The 16,722-nt window shown below is 47.1% G+C and overlaps 1 protein-coding gene across 1 annotated transcript in view; it reads right to left on the reverse strand.

The window, feature by feature from the left end:
* The window catches only part of PITPNC1 (phosphatidylinositol transfer protein cytoplasmic 1), a 196,492-nt gene that overhangs the window by 10,403 nt on the left and 169,367 nt on the right, over positions 1-16,722 (reverse strand). Inside the window, exons 7-8 of the mRNA XM_077460645.1 lie at positions 6,833-6,988; positions 4,668-4,731 (exon numbers count right to left, since the gene is read on the reverse strand). Of these exons, the coding sequence (XP_077316771.1) occupies positions 4,668-4,731; positions 6,833-6,988 (220 nt within the window). The remainder of the gene's footprint in view (positions 1-4,667; positions 4,732-6,832; positions 6,989-16,722) is intronic.

Genomic DNA, 16,722 nt, shown 5'->3' on the forward strand with positions numbered 1-16,722 from the left:
AGTATTCAAACTTCTTGAAATTTTCCACATTCCACCAAAAGCGTAAATGTATTTTATTGGGATTTTATGTGATGGACCAACACAAAGTGTCACATAATTGTGAAGTGGAAGGAAAATGATAAATGATACAAATAAATATGTGAAAAGTGTGGGGGGAGGGGCATTTGTATTCAGCCCCCTTTACTCTGATACCCCTAACTAAAATCTAGAGGAACCAATTGCCTTCAGAAGTCTCCTAAATAGTAAATAGAGTCCACCTGTGTGTGATTTAATCTCAGTATAAATACAGCTGTTCTGTGAAGCCCCCAGAGGTTTGTTAGAGAACCTTAGTGAACCAACAGCATCATGAAGGCCAAGGAACACACCAGACAGGTTAGGGATAAAGTTGTGGAGAAGTATAAAGCAGGGTTGGGTTATAATAAAATCTCCCAAGCTTTGAAGATCTCACGGAGCTCTGTTCAATCCATCATTGGAAAATGGAAAGAGTATGGGCACAACTGCAAACCTACCAAGACATGACCGTCCACCTAAACTGACCGGGCCGGGCAAGGAGAGCATTCATCAGAGAAGAGCCAAGAGGTCCATGGTAACTCTGGAGGAGCTGCAGAGATCCACAGCTCAGGGGGGAGAATCTGTCCACAGGACAACTATTAGTCGTCTCTCCACAAATCTGCCCTTTATGGAAGAGTGACAAGAAGAAAGACATTGGAGAAAGAAAGTCATAAGAAGTCCTGTTTGTAGTTTGTGAGAAGCCATGTGGGGGAGGGGCAGCAAACATGTGGAAGAAGGTGATCTGGTCAGAGGAGACCAAAATTCTACTTTTTGGGTCTAAAAGCAAAACGCTATGTGTGGGGAAAACTAACACCGCCCATCCCCCGAACACACCATCCCCACCGTGAGACATGGTGGTGGCAGCATCATGTGGTGGGGATGGTTTTCTTCAGCAGGGACAGGGAAGCTGGTCAGAGTTGATAGGAAGATGGATGGAGACAAATACAGGACAATCTTAGAAGAAAACCTGTTAGAGTCGGCAGAAGACTTGAGACCGGGGCGGAGGTTCCCCTTCCAGCAGGACAACGACCCGAAACATCCAGCCAGAGCTACAATGGAATGGTTTACATCAAAGCATATTCATGTGTTAGAATGGGCCAGTCACAGTCCAGACCTAAATCCCATCGAGAATCTGTGGCCAGACTTGAAAATTGCTGATCACAGACGCTCTCCATCCAATCTGACAGAGCTTGAGATATTTTACAAAGAAGAGGAATGGGCAGAAATGTCCTCTCTAGATGGGCAAAGCTGGTAGAGACACCCCCAAAAAGACTTGTAGAGAAAGGGGGTTCTACAAAGTATTGACTCCGGGGGGCGCCATACAAATGCCCCTCCCCCCACACACTTTTCACATATTTATTTGTATCATTTATAATTTTCCTTCCACTTCACAATGATGTGACACTTTGTGTTGGTCCATCACATAAAATCCCAATAAAATACATTTACGTTTTTGGATGTAACATGAGAAAATGTGGGAAATATCAAGGGGTATGAATACTTTTTCAAGGCGCTGTAACTCTTCCCGTTACTGTCAGTCTCCCCTGTCCCTCTATTTCTCCATTGTCTCCTATACCTCACCTCTCCAGCACTAAAACTGAATGTTCTATTCAAAGAATTTACTGCCTTGTTTTGTAGTTGAAGGTTTTGTGTCGCTCTCATCATAAAATCAAAGTCGAGGAATCGTAATTCCTGCAGCCTAAACAACAACGGGAAAGATTTTTAGCTCTTGGGGGGGTGGTAGTTACAATTTGCCAGGACCCGATGATGAAGTAGGAGAGGAAGGCTCCAATCATACAAAGTCATTTTATATTTAAATTGATTCCAGCAACCCACTGAGGGAATGAATACAATTTTCATGTCTGTATCGCTGACTGCCTGGCTTCTAATTTCCAGAACGGTTCTGAATCTGCCCCATACGGGATGGACGAGTGGTCTTGGTTCTAAGCACCAGCTAGTCTGAACGTTGCTCCTTGTAGTTGCCTTACAGAAAGCCTGGCACAAAAATGCCAATACTAAGGGGCCTCCTCACATTTCCCAATCTGTTCAAACCTGGCTTCAGGACATACACTCCCAGTGACCCTGTGAGGAGCTCCTTGGATTCTGTCCAGAGCGATTAAAGTATAAGTTGATATTTTTTAACATGCTACAGATGCACCGACCCCCCCGCAAACCCCCGATCCCTTGCTTGGACAGCAAGCGGGGAATCCCCCCCCCCCCCGCTCACTGTCACAATCTAAAAAATAAAACCCCGGCTCACCCAGCCGCATCATTTACAATGTTCTGTAAATGTGAAAACCACAAGTGCCGACGGCCTTTGTGGCTCCCGGCTTGTAGTTCTCAACCAACTACCAGGGCCCTGTTCTGTTAAAGGGGTAGTAAATCCTCGTGCATCCTATGCATTAAGGTAAAAAACAACTGGCAGTCACCGGCCCCCTAGCCCCCCCCCCCCCCCGTTTTACTTACATAGTTACATAGTTAGTAAGGTTGGACACCAGTCCATCCAGTTCAACCTGAGTGTCTACAATTGTCCCTATCCCTGTACATTGTACACTCACATCCAGTGCTGGTGCCAGGATTTTTGACACCCTAGGCGAAATCTAATTTTGCGGCCGCCATTGGCTTCACCCCAGACTCCACCCCCTTTTCCCCACCCATGTGACAGGAGGCGGCGCTATACGGGAAGCATTGACCCTGCTTCCTCTAGTGCTGGTTCCAGTGCTGCGCCTCTAATTACACTACCGGCCAGACGAAGCAGCTGCCTGAAACTTAGTTAGTTGCATGCTGCAGCCTGCAGACACGGTGGGAAATCAGCAGCCAGGCACCCCTAGGCAGCAGTGCGCCCTAGGCGGCTGCCTAGTTTGCCTAGTGGTGGCACCGGCCCTGCTCACATCAGTCCCTACCCTCAAAGAGCTGACAATCCAAGGTCCCCATTCATATACTAGGGCCAATTTTGGACAGAAGCCAATTAACCTACCTGCATGTCTTTGGAGTGTGGGAGGAAACCGGAGTACCCGGAGGAAACCCATGCAGGCACAGGGAGAACATGCAAACTCCATGCAGGTAGTGTCGTGGTTGGGATTTGAACCAGTGACCCTTTTTACTGCTAGGCGAGAGTGCTAACCACTACACCACTGTGCCGCCTTACTTACCTGAGCCCCTTCATTCAGTCAGCGGGGACGTGCTGTCTCTCTCTCTCTCTCTCTCTCTCCACGGGCTCCCGACTCTTGATTGGATAGATTGATAGCAGCGTAGCCATTGGCTCCTGCTGCTGTCAATCAAATCCAATGATGCAGGCGCCGCGGGGGAGGGGCCGAGTCCTGCATTCGGCCTCTGTGGATGCAAGGTAATCCCCCGGGACAGCGCTTCTCCTAGGGGGGGTTATCTGATGCGGGGAGGAGCCCGCGAGAGCCGCCGGGGGACCCCAGAAGAGCAGGATCGGGGGCCACTCTGTGCATAATGAGCTGCACAGTGGAGGTAAATATGATAAGTTTGTTATTTAAAAAAATAAAATAATAATTTACCCTTTACAATCACTTTAAGTGTTTTATTAGTTTATTGAGTCTTCCTGTCAGAGTGTAACTGCCTGCCCGTATTGGAGGTACAGTATGGTGGTATGGGAGGTACGGGCAGACCTGGCATTTCACCTACGATCTGTTGCAATGTTTTTCAGGCTCCTAACAAAAAAATATCTGCAAAAAAAATGTGTAAAAGGTGAACTTATCCTTTAACCCAGGGGTCTCAAACTGGAGGCCCTCCAGCTGTTGCAAAACTACAAGTCCCATGAGGCATTGCAAGGCTGACAGTTACAAGCATAAATCCCACAGGCAGAGGCATGATGGGACTTGTAGTTTCGCAACAGCTGGAGGGGCCGCCAGTTTGAGACCCCCCTGCTTTAACCCCTTGCCGACCGCCCCACGTATATGCCCCGCGGGGGCGGCGGCTCTTCTGCGCAAAATCACATACAGGGACATGATTTTCACTTCCCCTCTGATTGGATACAGCCGATGTCCCAGCGGACCCGCCGATTGTTCCCGACAGAGGCAGAATGTAAGCAAGGCTGATCACCATTCTGTTAGAGAAGACAGAGCAGGAACACGAATCTCTGTCTTCCCACAGTTAAAGCACCTACCCCTACAGTTGTTGATGTTAACCCATTCCCTTTAACCCTTTCCGTGCCAGTGTCATCGTGATCCAGCCAAGCACAGATCGGGATATGGGCGCTGTGATTGGCACTCCCGATCACGTGACGGCCAATCACAGCCCGTCACAATGTAAACAGAGATTTTTGGGCACAGTGTTGCATGACCGCGCAATTCTCATTCCAAGTGTGACAGCGCTGAAGGCTGAAAATTGGTCTGGGAAGGAAAGGGGGTGAAAGCGCTCGATGTTGAGGTAGTTAAAACGAACAATTTTATCATTTGTTTGAAAGCGGTTAACGAGAACCTGGTTTGAAAGACACGGGTGTTGTGTAGGAGGCAGCACAGCGACCTCAAAGTAAGAGAACGAAAATGTCCCATTTATATCACTTCTCTACAGACAAGGCTAGCGCTATCCCAGTGTATGTCTGTCTGTAGGTTACAACAACCTGCATTCTAGAGAGTGAGCAGACTTACCATACCATTCATCGATCCATGCAAACGCTTGTCGGTGCCCAATTAGCAAGATATCTTTCACCACCTGCCAATCAAAAAAAAAAAACATGTCTGACTTTGGGAAAGATTCATAAAAAGCAACAATGAGAAGGACAGTCTGGACTAAATGTCTACAGCAGCCTTTCTCAACATGAAGGAACCCTTGAAATACCTTTCCAGTCTCAGGGAACCCCCCGCTTAAAATGACCATATCTACAACTCTTGATACATTAGCGTGATGGTCAGTGGGTAGAATGCTCCTAAAGCCCCCTATACAGGGGCCAAATATCGGATGGGATATCAGCCGATTCAATAGAAGCAGGCCAACATTCAGCATGTTGGTACGGCAGCCGGATCAACAGAATCCGGCTGAACGTCCGACTTCTGTTGAAGGGGCGTGACCAAAAATGTCTGCCGATCGGGAATCGGATCAGCGCTCTCAGCCAATGGCTGAGAGCGCGGACTGGTGTGTTCTGAGTAAGCACATTTCTGTTGTGTGAAACGCGTTGTCTACCTTGACCACTGCTGGTGTCCTCTGTTGTCATTTTGGATATTTTCACATGCCAATAAACTTTACTTGGAGCCTGTGACAGACTCACCTGTGACAGAGGCTTTTGGAGGGGATTGAATGCTAGTCTCTTGACAACTGACTATAGGCCCTGGTTTCTTAACCTTTGTTTCAGCTCTCCATGCTCTCTTATGTCTAAGTCACCCTGTGTCTGTTAGGGGCACAGGGTGACCAAGCAAATGGAACAGTAATATTTATCCACAATATCTCCCAGAAAATATACAAAGACTATTCCTTGTTTACTTGATTGTGAACTATACATGTTAATTGAAAGAGCTGATCACATTGGCCACTGTACAATGTGGGAGACGGATAGTCTGCTACTGGTGGGCTCCTGCTATTGTAAGAAGGTGTCCTGTGTTTATACTTATGATAATGTGGATTGTGTCTTCTGAGCTAGAAGACGGCAAGGCTCACCTGAAGGGTCAAACCTTTGAGTCACCTAGGCTGGTTAAATGATTAGTTATTTGCCTTATGTTAATTTATGTTTCTGGTTACAGTTTGTATTGTTAGGGTAATATGATCAGGAGGGGGGGAAGCTCCTCTTCAAGTGTACAAAAGTGTGTATTCTTGTTCCAATAAACAGTTCTATTTTTTGTGTACTCCAAAACTGGTGTTGCCTGGTTCTTGGGGTTACTATAGCCAGATCTATTGGTCTCGTGTTCCAGGACTTGGGAAGCTGCTTCTTGGTGAAAATACCCAAGAGGGCATCCAGAGGCTAACGTGAGGTGCAGCCATCTCTTATTTTGACAATTTACCACGGAGGCGAGCTGGGGCTAGCACTCAGGTGTGTGTTCCAGTGGGCCTATCATTTACACATGGAGTGGTGAGTTCTTTTCATATGGTTTTAGATCAAGCACCTTAAAATGCAATCATGTGTGATTAAGAACTATAGGATTGCAGCTGGCAACTGACGTTTTGCTAGCAATGAAAGTGCATGCTCTTCGTTCCCTTTAAATGATCCTATTGGCTGTAAGAAAGTTTCTTCATTACAGTGATGCTAAAGAAATAATTATGTGTGGGTAGCAGGCATGTACTGGCCATTGGGTCTACCAGGAGTCTCCCGGTGGGCCGATGGCTCAGTGGGCCACTCTGATGTAAGGGGGCTGGTGATGGGAGACTCTGATGTAAGGGGGCTGGTGATGGGAGACTCTGATGTAAGGGGGCTGGTGATGGGAAACTCTGATGTAAGGGGGCTGGTGATGGGAGAGTCTGATGTAAGGGGGTGCTGATGGGACACTCTGATGTAAGGGGGCTGCTCATGGGACACTCTGATGTAAGGGGGCTGCTCATGGGACACTCTGATGTAAGGGGGCTGCTCATGGGACACTCTGATGTAAGGGGGTGCTGATGGGACACTGTGATGTAAGGGGGCTGCTCATGGGACACTCTGATGTAAGGGGGCTGCTCATGGGACACTCTGATGTAAGGGGGCTGGTAATGAGACATTCTGATGTAAGGGGGTGTTGATGGGACACTCAAAATGTAAGTGGGCCGGTCTGGATGAAGTCCAGGGCCAAATTTCTGTCCCAGTCCAGCCCTGGTGGGTAGACATTCATCCCAACATATCATCACTCACCTTGTGCACAAACTGCTCCACCCGGGTCTGTAGACCCCACACTTCGAACTTCACAGCAACCAGCTTATAGGAACACATGACTGGCTCCTGAGTCTCTCTCCAGCCCTCCTTCAGGAGACCCCGGCCTGTCTTCTCCGACTTGAAGGTCTTGGGGTCCTGGAAAACATCATGGAGGTATGTACCAAGATGCTGCATATGTTTTATCTTGCAGTACAGAAAATTATACATTGTCACCATCAGGGCCATCTTAAAATCATCATGGGCCCCTGGGCAAAGTAATAATCTGGGGCCCTTACCAGCCTTACCCAATTTACGCACCTACTCTAAAGAATTAAAGTATGAATAGTTGATAGAAATTAACATATTTAATAGTACTTTCAATAAAATCTATTTTAAACAGTAAGAGAACATACCATAAATCAAAGACTAATCAAAACAAAGGGCACAGTTTGGGGGGGGGGGGGGAGGGTCAGGAGGGCACAGTATGGGAGAAGATGGGGGGGGGGTCTGGGGGGACCAATATGGGAGAGGATGGGGGGGGGGGGTCTGGAGGGCACAGTACAGGGGGTAATCAGGAGGGCACAGTACAGGAGGGATCAGGAGGACACAGTACAGAGGGGGAATCAGGAGGGCACAGTATAGGGGGGATCAGGAAGGCACAGTACGGGGGGGGGGAATCAGGAAGGCACAGTAGAGGGGGGTCAGGATGGCACAGTGCAGGGGGGCCAGGAGGGCATAGTACAGGGGGGTCAGGAAGGCACGGTATTGGGGAGGGTCAGGAGAGCACACTACAGGGGGGGGGGGGAAACAGGAGAACACACTACGGGGGGGCTGGAATCAGGAGAGCACAGTACAGCGGGGGGGGGGAGATCAGGAGGGCACAGTACTGGAGGGATCGGGAAGGCACAGTATAGGGGGGGTCAGGAAGGCACTGTAAAGGAGGGGGGGGTCAGGAAGGCACAGTACAGGGGGGGTCAGGAAGGCACTGTAAAGGAGGGGGGGGTCAGGAAGGCACAGTACAGGGGGGGTCAGGAAGGCACTGTTAAGGAGGGGGGGGGGGTCAGGAAGGCACAGTACGGGGGGGGGGGATCAGAAGAGCACAGTACAGGGAAGATCAAGAGGGCACAGTACAGGGGGGATCAGGAGGACACATTACAGGGGGGGATTAGGAGGGCACAATACAAAGGGGATTAGGAGGGAACAGTACAGGGGGGATCAGAAGGGCACAATACGGGGGGGGAGGGAATAGGAGGGCACAGTACAGGGGGAGGGATCAGGAGGGCACAGTACAGGGGGGGGATCAGGAGGACATAGTACAGGGGGGGGATCAGGAGGACATAGTACAGGGGGGATCAGGAGGGCACAGTACAGGGGGGGATCAGGAGGGAGGGCACAGTACAGGTTCTGGGACGCTGCCCTGGACATGGCCATCCTGGGACAGCTTAGAAAAAAGCGTGACTATCCCGACAAATCCGGGACAGTTGGCAAGTATGATGTTATGCAAGATTATCATGGGGCCTCCATGCTCCTGGAGCCCCATGCATTAAAATGGCCCTGGTCACCATATAATTACACATATACCAACTATTCCTCTTTAAGACACTAATCCTTCTCTCCACAAGTGCCCCTTCTGATGTATGAAATCTGGAACAATAAGGAGTTGATTTACTAAAACTGGAGAGTGCAAAATCTGATGCAACTGTGCATAGAAACCAATCAGCTTCCAGGGTTTTTTTTTTGTCAAAGATTAATTGAACAAGCTGATTGGCTACCATGCAGAGCTTCACTGGATTTTGCACTGTGACGTTCACCAAAAGTTCACTACAGGGGAATCCTCCTGATGCATGTGTTGTAAATGACAATGATGAATTCACCACCAGAGAATGTTTTTGAGAAAGTCACTTACATCCAGGGCAAGGACAAAGGGTGGGTGGAAGGGACGACTGCTCCCCTGGCGCAGCGTGTATTGTAGGCATGGGGGAGTCACAAGTTCCATCTACTACAAGGCTGACAGGAGTAGTGACAGCAGATCAATACTTTTGTCAGCTCAGGGCTGGAAGCGGCAAGGAAATGAGGAGAGAGCTGGGAAGAGGTGGGGGCTGTGCTCTCTCTCTCTCTCCCCCTCCACAGCTAGCAACACGCCCCTAGGACACACTTAACCCCTACACTGACACGTAGTGGTTAACTCCTTCACTGCCAGTGTCATTTACACAGGAATCACTGCATTTAAATAGCACTGATCGCTGTATAAATGACAATGGTCCCAAAAATGTGTCAAAAATGTCCGATGTGTCCGCCGTAATGTCGCCGTCACAATAAAAATCGCTGATCGCCGCCATTACTAGTAAAAAAAAAATATATATCAATAAAAATGCCATAAATCTATCCCCTATTTTGTAAATGCTATAACTTTGGCGCAAACCAATCAATAATCGCTTACTGCGATTTTTTTTTTTTTACCAAAAATATGTAGAAGAATACGTATCGGCGTAAACTGAAGAAAAAAATGTTTTTTTATACATTTTTTGTGGATATTTATTATAGCAAAAAGTCAAAAATAATGTGTTTTTTTCAAAATTGTCGCTCTCTTTTTTTGGTTTATTGCGCAAAAAAATAAAAACCGCAAAGGTGAAAAAATATCACTAGAAGAAAGTTCTATTTGTGGGGGGGGGGGGGGGGGAAGTTGTCAATTTTGTTTGGGAGCCACGTCGCACGACCGCGCAATTGTCAGTTAAAGCGACGCAGTGCCGAATCGCTAAAAGTGGTCTGGTCTTTGGCCAGCAAAATGGTCCGGGGCTGAAAGTGGTTAAAGGGCATGCTCTGGAGTGACGTCATCGCGGCCCCAGCCAGTCGCAGAGCCGGAGTCGGCAAACCCAGAAGCAAGAAGGGTGAAGATGGAAGCGCCAGCAGATCTGACATCTCGGTGCTGGAAGAGCTTCATTTTAAGGTAAGTTTAACATAATGTGCTAGTATGTGATGCATACCAGCACATTATGACATTACCAAACGCAGTTTTAAAGTGTGACATGCTAGGTATCTATTATCTCGGCATAACATCGTCTTAAACATTATACAAAAATTTGGGCTAACTTTTAATGTCTTTTTTTTTTTTTTTTAAAGGAAAGTGTTTGTTTGTTTTTTTCCCAAAAAAATATTTCAAATACAGTATGACATAAAATGTTAACACCCATCATTTTATTCTCCAGGGTCTCTACTAAAACAAAAAACAAAACAAAATAAAAAACAAAGTTATATGGCCAACCTTAGATGTATGAAGAAAAAACAAACACAAAAATGAATACATGTTCAATGTTCAATTTTTTTTGTAAGTGCTATGTATTAATTTTTGTGTTTTTTGTGCATTTTTTGCTGTTTCATATCTCCTAATTGAATAGCCTCGTTCTTTTCCTGATGAAGCTGTCACAGCGAAACATGTTGAAAGTTATGGACGTGGGAATATTTTGTATGTGATTTCAGTTCTGTCACTGGTCAGGGTTAGGAGATGTATGTATACCCAGGACTACGATTGTAACTGCAGTCCTTACTTTTACATTGTCTTTTTCTAAAAAAAAATATTTATATTTTTATATTATAACTTTATGTTGTTTTGTATATGATGTACCTTTGAAGTCTCATTCTCCCAAATCCATTTGTTCTATCATTTATAGGGCTGTTGGTACTGTTGTTATGTTGTGTCTTTTCTTCGGCGCTGACCTCTCCCCTATTTTTGTCTTCCCTAGGTGTGTTCTAACTGTGGGGGGGGGGATGGGACATGCTAGGGAAACAGAGAGATCGCTCGGTCTCTTCTCTCCTCAGACAACAAGGGATCTGTCTGTTTACCAGGTTCTCGCTGTGTCACGAGCGATTGCGGGTGCCCGTCGGTCATCGCGCCTCGCATCAGCTCCAGGGGGTCGAGTTGCGGGCACGCATGCTCCCCCTAGTGGTGGAACAGAGAGATTGCTGTTCTTACTTTGTATGAACACACGATCGGTCTCTTCTCCCCTCAGAGAACAGGGGATCTATGTGTTTACCAGGTTCTCGCTGTGTCACGAGCGATCGCGGGTGCCCGTCGGTCATCGCGCCTCGCATCAGCTACAGGGGGTCGAGCTGCGGGCACGCATGCTCCCCCTAGTGGTGGAACAGAGAGAGCGCTGTTCGTACTTTGTATGAACACACGATCGGTCTCTTCTCCCCTCAGAGAACCGGAAATCTGTGCGTTTACCCGATTCTCGCTGTACTACAAGCAATCGCGGGTGCCCGGCGGTCATCGCGCCTCGCATCGGCTTGGGGGGGGGGGGGAGCAGCGGGCACGCACACCCCTAGTGGCGAAACAGAGAGATCGCTGTTCGTACTTTGTATGAACACACGATCGGTCTCTTCTCCCCTCAGAGAACAGGGGATCTGTGTGTTTACTAGGTTCGCGCTGTGTCACGAGCGATCGCGGGTACCCGTCGGTCATCGCGCTTCGCATCAGCTCCAGGGGGTCGAGCTGCGGGCACGCATGCTCCCCCTAGTGGCGGAACAGAGAGATTGCAGTTTGTACTTTGTATGAACACACGATCGATCTCTTCTCCCCTCAGAGACCCGGAAATCTGTGTTTTTTTTCCCAGTTCTCGCTGTACTACGAGCAGTCGCGGGTGCCCGGCAGTCATCGCGCCTCGCATCGGCTCCGGGGGGAGCAGCGGGCATGCGCGCCCCTAGTGGCGGAACAGAGAGATCGCTGTTCGTACTTTGTATGAACACACGATCGGTCTCTTCTCCCCTCAGAGAATCGGGGATCTGTGTGTTTACCTGGTTCTCGCTGTGTCACAAGCGATCGCGGGTACCCGTCGGTCATCGCGCCTCGCATCAGCTCCAGGGTGGCGAGCAGCGAGCACGAGTGCGCCTCCTAGTGGCGGAACAGAGAGATCGCTGTTCATACTTTGTATGAACATATGATCGGTCTCTTCTCCCCTCAGAGAATCGGGGATCTGTGTGTTTACCTGGTTCTCGCTGTGTCACGAGCGATCGTGGGTACCTGTCGGTCATCGCTTTTTGCATCAGCTCCAGGGGGGCAAGCAGCAGGCACGCGCATGCCCCTAGTGGCCACAGGGTGAAGCGACGTAACATAACGTCGTTTCGCCTACCTGCCCCATTCTGCCGCAGTAAAACTGTGGCGGCTGGTCGGCAAGTGGTTAAAAGCTGTAAAAGTGTGGTCATGAGTGCGATCAATGGAATCTCTGTAGGACTGGAAATGTTACTAAATACATAAAATATAAACTGCTACTAATATTAATGGGAAAAAAATATAAAAACATCATCATCCCCATCTCATCTCTACTACTCCTTTAGGCCCAATCCCAACAGCCCAGATGACATTTTCCTTTTCCGTTCCTCTCCGGCTCCATAAATTGCTGTAATACACAATGATGACTCTGCCGTGTTTTGCGTTAAGCGGAGATTTATAAAAAAAAAAAAATAAGGCATTGTCCCGAAATTGATTGCTGTGTCTAGGACATTAAAAAGAAAACCCTCATTTCTCCCGGAGACGCCGGCGCTTTCATTACACCTTTCCAAGCCGTAGAAAATTGTCTTTTTTTTTTTTTTTGCGAATCTGCGTCGTCTGACTTGAAGGCTCCAGCAGGTCGGACGGAATAAAAACTTCCCCGGGTTATTACCACAAAAAAAAAATACAAAAATAATAAAAATAAAAAAACGCTGATGGCTTTAAAGACGGGCAACAGTGCGTGACATGTGAACCGCATAAGCGGCGCAGAGCGAGCGACGGCTTTCTCGCCTCTTTAATCCCGGCTGGAGCGCAGGAGCGACAAATTGCTTTCAATTTTTTTTTTTTTTTTTTTTTTATGTTCACTAAATTGATCTGCAAGATGGAGTTTCTATATTATAAGATCAAAGGATTCACGAGACGCTGCTTTGTTGACGGTTAAAAAAAAAAAAAAAAAAAGCTGTTTAATTTAACTGTGTGCGTTACATCAATCTGCGCTTCAATCGCACCGAACGTCAGTAAGGAGTTATAATGGAGTACGAGAAATTCATATAAAAAATACTGCGCTATATACCTATAAATAAACAATCGCGGCCATCACTACAATCCGAACAAAAATTGTGTGAATGAATAAAATAAAAACAGTGCAGCAAATCAAATGATGAGTATTGACATATCAACACACCGAGATATACAAAATAAATTGTGATTAGCGTATACAAAAAAAAACGCTAATGCCCCGTACACACGGTCGGACATTCCGACCACAAAATCCGTCGGATTATTTCCGAAGGATTTTGGCCCGAAACTAGTCTTGCATACGCACGGTCGCACTGTGAATAAAGAAAAAATCATTATACAACCTAGCAGCCAACACTGCTATAGACAAAGAGCATCAGTGTAAGTATAAAACGAAAAGTGTAGCGCTATGTTGCAATAAACAAAATATCAAATACAGTGCCTTGCGAAAGTATTCGGCCCCCTTGAACTTTTCAACCTTTTGCCACATTTCAGGCTTCAAACATAAAGATATAAAATGTAAATTTTTTGTGAAGAATCACCAACAAGTGGGACACAATTGTGAAGTGGAACGAAATCTATTGGATAATTTAAACTTTTTTAGCAAATAAAAAACTGAAAAGTGGTGCGTGCAAAATTATTCGGCCCCCTTTACTTTCAGTGCAGCAAACTGACTCCAGAAGTTCAGCGAGGATCTCTGAATGATCCAATGTTGTCCTAAATGACTGATGGTGATAAATAGAATCCACCTGTGTGTAATCAAGTCTCTGTATAAATGCACCTGCTCTGTGATAGTCTCAGGGTTCTGTTGAAATCGCAACGAGCATCATGAAGACCAAGGAACACACCAGGCAGGTCCGTAATACTGTTGTGGAGAAGTTTAAAGCGGAGGTCCACCCTAAAATGGACCTTCCGCTCATCAGATTCCTCCCCCCCTCCGGCGCCACAATTGGCACCTTTCAGGGGGGAGGGGGGGTGCAGTTACCTGGATAATCCAGGTAACTGCACCCACTTCCGGGCTAGCTCTCTGCGGAAAGGGGCGTACATTACGCCCCCTTCCGCAAGTGCCCCGCTGCCTGCTGGGAAACACACAGATCCCAGAGGCAGCGGGGACCGTCCTCATTGCGCAGCGCGGCTCGCGCATGCGCAGTAGGGAACCGGGAAATGAAGCCGAAAGGCTCCATTTCCTGATTCCCATACCCAAGATGGCGGCGGCAGCACTCGAGTGTCGATCTAGAGATCGGCTTCGGGTGCCGACATCGCGGGCGCGCTGGACAGGTAAGTGACACTATTTTAAAAGTCAGCAGCTGCAGTATTTGTAGCTGCTGACTTTAAAAAAAAAAAAAAAAAACGCGGAGTCCCGGCGGACTCCTGCTTTAAAGCCGGATTTGGATGCAAAAAGATTTCCCAAGCTTTAAACATCCCAAGGAGCACTGTGCAAGCCATCATTTTGAAATGGAAGGAGTATCAGACCACTGCAAATCTACCAAGACCTGGCCGTCCCTCTAAACTTTCAGCTCAGACAAGGAGAAGACTGATCAAAGATGCAGCCAAGAGGCCCATGATCACTCTGGATGAACTGCAGAGAACTACAGCTGAGGTGGGAGAGTCTGTCCATAGGACAACAATCAGTCGTACACTGCACAAATCTGCCCTTTATGGAAGAGTGGCAAGAAGAAAGCCATTTCTCAAAGATATCCATAAAAAGTCTCGTCTAAAGTTTGCCACAAGCCACCTGGGAGACACACCAAACATGTGGAAGAAGGTGCTCTGGTCAGATGAAACCAAAATCCAACTTTTTTCCCACAATGCAAAACGATATGTTTGGCGTAAAAGCAACACGGCTCATCACCCTCAACACACCATCCCCACTGTCACACATGGTGGTGGCAGCATCATGGTTTGGGCCTGCTTTTCTTCAGCAGGGACAGGGAAGATGGTTAAAATTGAGGAGAAGATGGATGCAGCCAAATACAGGACCATTCTGGATGAAAACCTGTTGGAGTCTGCAAAAGACCTGAAACTGGGACGGAGATTTATCTTCCAACAAGACAATGATCCCAAACATACAGCAAAATCTACAAAGGAATGGTTCACAAATAAACGTATCCAGGTGTTAGAATGGCCAAGTCAAAGTCCAGACCTGAATCCAATCGAGAATCTGTGGAAAGAGCTGAAAACTGCTGTTCACAAACGCTCTCCATCCAACCTCACTGAGCTCCAGCTGTTTTGCAAGGAAGAATGGGCAAGAATTTCAGTCTCTCGATGTGCAAAACTGATAGAGACATACCCCAAGCGACTTGCAGCTGTAATCGCAGCAAAAGGTGGCTCTACAAAGTATTAACACAAGGGGGCCGAATCATTTTGCACGCCCCACTTTTCATTTTTTTATTAGTTAAAAAAGTTTCAAAAATCCAATAGATTTCGTTCCACTTCACAATTGTGTCCCACTTGTTGGTGATTCTTCACAAAAAATAACAATTTTATATCTTTATGTTTGAAGCCTGAAATGTGGCAAAAGGTTGAAAAGTTCAAGGGGGCCGAATACTTTCGCAAGGCACTGTATATATGAAGCATAAAAAAAAAAAAAAAAATTTAATAAAAAGTACAGAAAGTGCTCGATATCAAACCAAGGTGATAAGTGAATCCACCAAAAGAGAGAAAAGCAAGAAAGAAGTCTATTGGTACTGTTCAGATGATTATTCAGCACACATTCCCCAAAATGTGCAATTACACTCCAGTCCAAGTGACCACATAATCCAATAAACAAGTCTGGAAATTCAGCAACTGGTGTGGCCCTTTAAAGATGGAAAAAACGGTCGCACAAAGTTGTCGGAAAATCCGATCGTTCGGAACGAGGTGACGCTCGTAGAGGCCAGTAGCACTTAGCTTTCGTCTCCAATTTTTTTTCGAGCATCGTGCGTCGGAATTCTCTACACACGATCGGTCAAAAGTCCGATCGGATTTTGTTGTCGGAAAATTTTAAATCCAGCTCTCAAACTTTTTCCGTCGGAAAATTCCGACAGAAAAAAGTCCGATAGAGCCCACACACGATCGGATTTTCTGACAACATAAACTGATCTGACTTTTTCCGTCTGAGTTTCCGACCGTGTGTATGGGGCATTACACCGTCATCTGATTGATCGCGTCTCTAAATAAAGTGCGCTGTGCAAATTGTAGCAGAGTCCCATTGGGGATTAGAACATGAATCCATTTGTATGTGTTGATGGGAAGGAATCCAGGAGTGTAGGGATAAAGGAGTCAATGCTGTGTGTGCATCCACCACCCAGGGGAGAAGATCAAATAAGCTTTACCAGAAAGTAGCATCAATCAGTCATGTGATATCAAAGCTCTGGATAGCGAGTGGTGCAATTCCTCCTGCTTAGCTGAGCCACCTCAGGCAACCTCGACCCGGCATGTGTCGACCAGGGTGCCACGGTGGCCTGGTTGAAAAAGACTGCGTTAGACTTATGATTCTTTTCACATGTGTTTGGCTTCTGTGCTCACCTATGGGCATTGCCTGCAATTCTGTGGGATTTTATTTCCTTCCCTCTCTCACTTCCTGGCCCGCCTCCTAATTTGCTTTCCAATATAAGACATGTTCAATGCAGCCTGCGTTGCCTGAGCAACTTCCTAGTTCTCTGAGCTCCAGTTTGCCTAGTGTTTTGTGTATGCAGTGTCTGACTTTCAGTGTACTGACCCCGGCTTTGTCTTCCGTTTTTGCTTGCCTGCCACCCGCCCTGACCTCAGCTTGGTTACTGGATCCTCTTCTGTCTCCTGCCATCTGTACTCCAAAAACGGAGGATGGTCTCCGTATAATCAGCTGGGCATACCTGGGGTTGTGCAAGTCCATCCCCCCCATCAGAGGCCCTGAGTCAGGGCTGGG

Source organism: Lithobates pipiens, unplaced genomic scaffold (assembly GCF_037356315.1).
Source record: "Lithobates pipiens isolate NorthernLeopardFrog02 unplaced genomic scaffold, aLitPip1_a1.2 Scaffold_28, whole genome shotgun sequence".
Lineage (NCBI taxonomy): Eukaryota > Metazoa > Chordata > Amphibia > Anura > Ranidae > Lithobates > Lithobates pipiens.